Here is a 5,000-nt window from a genome sequence, read left to right on the forward strand (position 1 = left end):
GACCAACAAGAGAAACTAATTTGAATTTCTTTTTTGACTAGAATTGCTTTTTCGATTTTTGTCTCTCTTTTCTGGTTGGGCGTGAATAAATTGAACACCAAAACATAATCATTTTTCATTTTATCCCTCACTTTGGTTAGGTGTGCTCAAAACATGCTCACACATTCGCAGCATGAATGGAAATATAATAGACGCATAATTCAAAATGACATTACTTCCTTCCACCGGCAGCCAGGGAGATGTGATTTAAATGATTTAAATGGCATAGGGCTAGTCTAGGTGGCGATTACTAGTTGCCGGTTGACTTTCAGTAACTAGTTACTGTAAAGAATAATGCTAGAATATGCACAATTATATAGTGAAGAGCATTGAATACATGGCTGGATACAGCTCAAGAAAAAAAAAAAGAGAGAAAGAAATATTGACCACAATACTGAAGTTCACAAAAGGAAGACGGAAAGCAAGTGAGGATCTTACGCCAGGAGCCGCTGAGTAGCTACGGCCGAAGCCGTCACTTTTGTCTTGTATATTGTGGGACTGTTGAGACAGGAAACTGACAGTCAGCGCTGGGTATCGGAGAGGAGTTCGGGATTCGAACCCAAAACTAAGCGAATACGAGACCAACACGCTTGTGAGGACAAGGATAAGTACATAAGAATGAAGGAGACTGCAAGAGACCATAAGGCCTATACAATGCAGTTCCGTGTGCCTTACCACCTGTCATCTCTATCCCTAAAGTTATCTCATCTTGTGTTAAAACAAGCAAATGTTTCAGCGCTCACGACATACCTACCAATTTTGATTCCATTCGCTAACGACGCTGTTGGTACGCCAGTTCTTGTTTATTTCCATCTCAAAATCTAAAATTGTCCCGTAGTGATAGTGAGGGTTAATACAAAATCGAATGATGGACGAAAAATTGAGTAACAGGTTACATAAGAACATAAGAATGAAGGAGACTGCAAGAGACCATAAGGCCTAACCTAGGCAGTTCCGTAGTGCAAACTCAAAAAACACCCAGGTGAGTATATGTAGATTAACTTTCTCCCTCATTTTCACCTAGAAAAGTTAATAAGACCTTACAAAAAAAAAAAAAAAAAAATCATTGTGGCTCTAATCTCATGGAACCTGATTGAATCTTTTTTTTTTTTTTATCGTGAGCTAAAACTCAGACATATTGATTTCATTGAATCGTACGACATCTTTTATATGAAAACAGTTATTTTTTCCCGGTGGGGTGTGAAGCGTATGGTGAAGAGTGTGGGTTAAGAAGTGTGGGGTGTGGGGTATGGGGTGTGGGGGTATGGGGTGTGTGGGGTGTGTGGGGTAAGGAGTTTGGGGTGAGGAATATGGAGTAAGAAGTATGGGGTGTGGGGGTATGGAGTGTCTGGGGTGTATGGGGTGAGGAGTTTCGGGTGAGGAATATGGAGAAAGAAGTGAAGCAGGATGCATACGATAGTTTGTGGGTTGAGTTAACCCAAACAAATGGACAAAAAATGAATATAGGTGTAATATATAGGCCAAAGACATTATCATTAGCAGACGACAAACTGTTATTTCAAGAACTGTCTAGTTTCTGCAACCGGGATTTATTGATAATGGGTGATTTAAATTTTACTGATATTGATTGGATGACCCTTCAACAAGGCCATATAGGTAGTCGCTTGATTGATTTTCTCTGTGACAATTACTTAGTTCAGCATGTAAAAGAGCCCACAAGATATTGAAACTTACTTGATTTATTGATCACTAGCCGCGAAAGCATGATAACCGATGTAGATGTCGGTGACACTGTCGCAAATAGCGATCGCAATTTAGTTAGATTCAAACTACTAATTTTTTTTTAGAATAGATACTTGTGTTTCTAAAATACCCTATTTCAGTAAAGCTCAGTTCATAGGACCACGTCAGGAGCTTCAGCTTACAGATTGGGAGGCAACATTAAGCGAAAGACCTGTAGATCAGATGTGGGAAATATTTCAAAATACGCTCTCTAAGATGATATAAACTTACATTCCTTTTAAGGACAGACGTCCCCCAAATCAGTCTCGCTCAAAGTGGCTCGACAAAGAAACTGAAAAAAGTATTGCTAAAAAGAGACAGGCTTATAAGAAATATAAGTGCTCGGGTGCATCAAATGACTATGAAAGTTATGTATCAATACAGAGAGATTTAAAAAAGACAATAAGAAAAAGAAAACGACAATACGAAATGAACATCGCTGATAAATCCAAAGAGAATCCCAAAGAATTCTATAGTTACATTAGAGATAAAAAGGTTGTTAGGAATCACATTGGTCCACTATTATCTGCTGACGGTCAACTTGAATATTCAAATGAAGGAATGTGTAACATCTTAAACAATTATTTTGGCTCGGTATTCGTAAACGAAACACCTCAAAGTGAATTCCAAACTGAAACCTGTGAAAAGTCTAGGGTAAACTTACTCACTACGGTAAATATAACAAAAGAAAAAATTAAAAGGTGTATAGATAAACTCAAAGTTAATAAAACACCAGGGCCTAACGGTTGGCATCCAAGAATCTTAAAGGAAATGAAAAATGAGATTGTTGTTCCATTAGAAATTATTTTCAAGAAATCCATCATATCCGGAGATGTCCCAAGAGAATGGAAGCTAGCTAACGTTACTCCCATATTCAAAAAAGGTGACAAAAAGAAACCAAATAACTATAGGCCTATAAGTTTGACTTCAATCGTAGGAAAAATAATGGAAACTATCATCAGAGATGATATCGAACATCATTTAGAAAGTCACCGTTTGATAAATGATAGCCAGCATGGTTTCAGACGAAAGCGTTCTTGCGTGACTAACTTACTCGAATTCTACAACAGTTATCTCGAATTATGACAAAAGAAGCAATATAGATTTAACATATCTAGACTTTGCAAAAGCTTTTGATACCGTCCCACACGAAAGACTATTTACTAAATTAGCTTTACAAGGAATAAGTGGTAGCCTATTAAGTTGGACTAGTAATTGGTTGAATGGTCGAAAACAGAGTTGTTTTAAATGGAAAAACTTCTGGATGGAAAAATGTTACGAGTGGAGTCCCTCAAGGTCCCGTTCTAGGGCCACCTCTATTCATAGTATATATAAATGATATAGACCATGGACTAAAATCTACTGTTTCCAAATTTGCTGACGATACAAAACTGTGCGGAATGGCAAGTGATCACTTAAACCAATTAGATATTCAAGAAGATTTAGATAACTTACAGCAATGGTCTAAAAAGTGGCTAATGAAATTTAACACGAGTAAATGCAAGGTAATGCACATAGGTAAAAACAACAGTAAGTACGATTACAAGTTATTTGGAAATTCGTTAACAAAAGTGGATAGTGAAAAAGATCTCGGCGTAATTATCAGTAACGACCTCGAATCATCCAAGCAGTGTATTTCAGCCTCTGAGAAAGCAAATAAGATTCTAGGACTGATTGCGCGATCTTTTGATTTCAAAAGTCCATCACTCATTAACAAACTATATAAATCGTTAGTTCGTCCACATTTGGAATATGCTGTTTCCGTATGGTCATCGAATCTCATTAAGGACGTTGACAGACTGGAAAAAGTACAACGGCGAGCCACAAAACTGATTCCAAATATCAAAAATAAATCATACGAAAATCGACTAAAACATATGAATCTGTTTTCCCTAAAAAAGCGTAGACTCAGAGGTGACTTGATACAGGTCTTTAAGATTCTATAGGGAATTGACAACATCAAAAGTGACAAAATTTTCACATTGAATGAGAATCAGACAAGAAACAATGGTCTTAAACTATCCGGAAATAGATTCAATTTGGAAGTAGGTAGAAACAACTTTGCCAACAGTGTAGTTAATGAATGGAATAAACTTCCTGCACAGGTAGTGCAATGTAGTTCAGTTCGAAGCTTTAAGACTCATTTAGATAAGCACCTAAGCAAGATGCTGTAATGATTATAATCTATTTTATATTATTTGTTTTTGTTTTGTTATCATTTGTCTGTTTGATTTTCATTTATTATTAGTTATGTGTCAATTTATTATTATTTACTGTTTACCTGTTTGTTTGTTATTCAACTATTCCTAAGCATTTATGTATTTTGTTTGTTACATGCATTATTATATATATATTTTATCATTATTTTATTACTATCATGATTTTTTTCGCATCCGACCTAGATATGGACCAAAAGGTCTCCTGTCGGCATGCTCCGCCTTTGTAATCCTTTGTATGGGGAGTGGATGTATGAGGTGTGAGGGTATGGGGTGTAGGGGTATGGGGTGGGGGGTATGGGGTGTGAGGGTATGGGGTGTGGGAGTATGGGGTGGGGGGTATGGGGTGAGGAGTTTGGGGTGAGGAATATGGAGAAAGAAGTATGGGGTGTGGATGTATGAGGTGTGGTGGTATGGGGTGTGGGGGTATGGAGTGTGGGGGTATGGGGTGTGGGGGTATGGGGTGAGGGTTTTGGGGTGAGGAATATGGAGAAAGAAGTATGGGGTGTGGATGTATGAGGTGTGGGGGTATGGGGTGTAGATGTATGGGGTGTGGGTGTTTGGGGTGTGGGAGTTTGGGGTGTGGGGGTATGGGGTGTGGGGGTATGTGGTGTTGGGGTATGGGGTTAATGGGGTGTGGGGTTAATGGGGTGAAGAGTTTGGGGTGAGGAATATGGAGTAAGAAGTGTGGGGTGAGGGGGTATGGGGTGTGTGGGGTGTATGAGGTGAGGAGTTTGGGGTGAGGAATCTAGAGAAAGAAGTGTGGATGTATGAGGTGTGGGGGTATGGGGTGTAGGGGTATGGGGTGTGGGAGTATGTGGTGTGGGGGTATCGGGTGTGGGGGTATGGGGTGTGGGGGTAATGGGGTGAGCAGTTTGGGGTGAGGAGTTTGGGGGTGAGGAATATGGAGAAAGAAGTGCGGGGTGTGGGGGCATGGGGTGTGGGGGTATGGGGTGTGGGGGTATGGGGTGTCACTCTCTGTCTGTCTGTCTTTCTCTCTCT

The 5,000-nt window shown here is 39.4% G+C and overlaps 1 protein-coding gene across 1 annotated transcript in view; it reads left to right on the forward strand.

Moving 5' to 3' along the window:
* LOC143025922 (putative chitinase 10) overlaps window positions 1–5,000 on the forward strand; it is a 63,598-nt gene that overhangs the window by 40,387 nt on the left and 18,211 nt on the right. The window contains exon 26 of the mRNA XM_076185904.1: window positions 1,220–1,326. Coding sequence (XP_076042019.1) covers window positions 1,220–1,326 — 107 coding nt within the window. The remainder of the gene's footprint in view (window positions 1–1,219; window positions 1,327–5,000) is intronic.

Source organism: Oratosquilla oratoria, chromosome 6, assembly GCF_046742065.1.
Source record: "Oratosquilla oratoria isolate Oo_2021 chromosome 6, ASM4674206v1, whole genome shotgun sequence".
NCBI lineage: Eukaryota > Metazoa > Arthropoda > Malacostraca > Stomatopoda > Squillidae > Oratosquilla > Oratosquilla oratoria.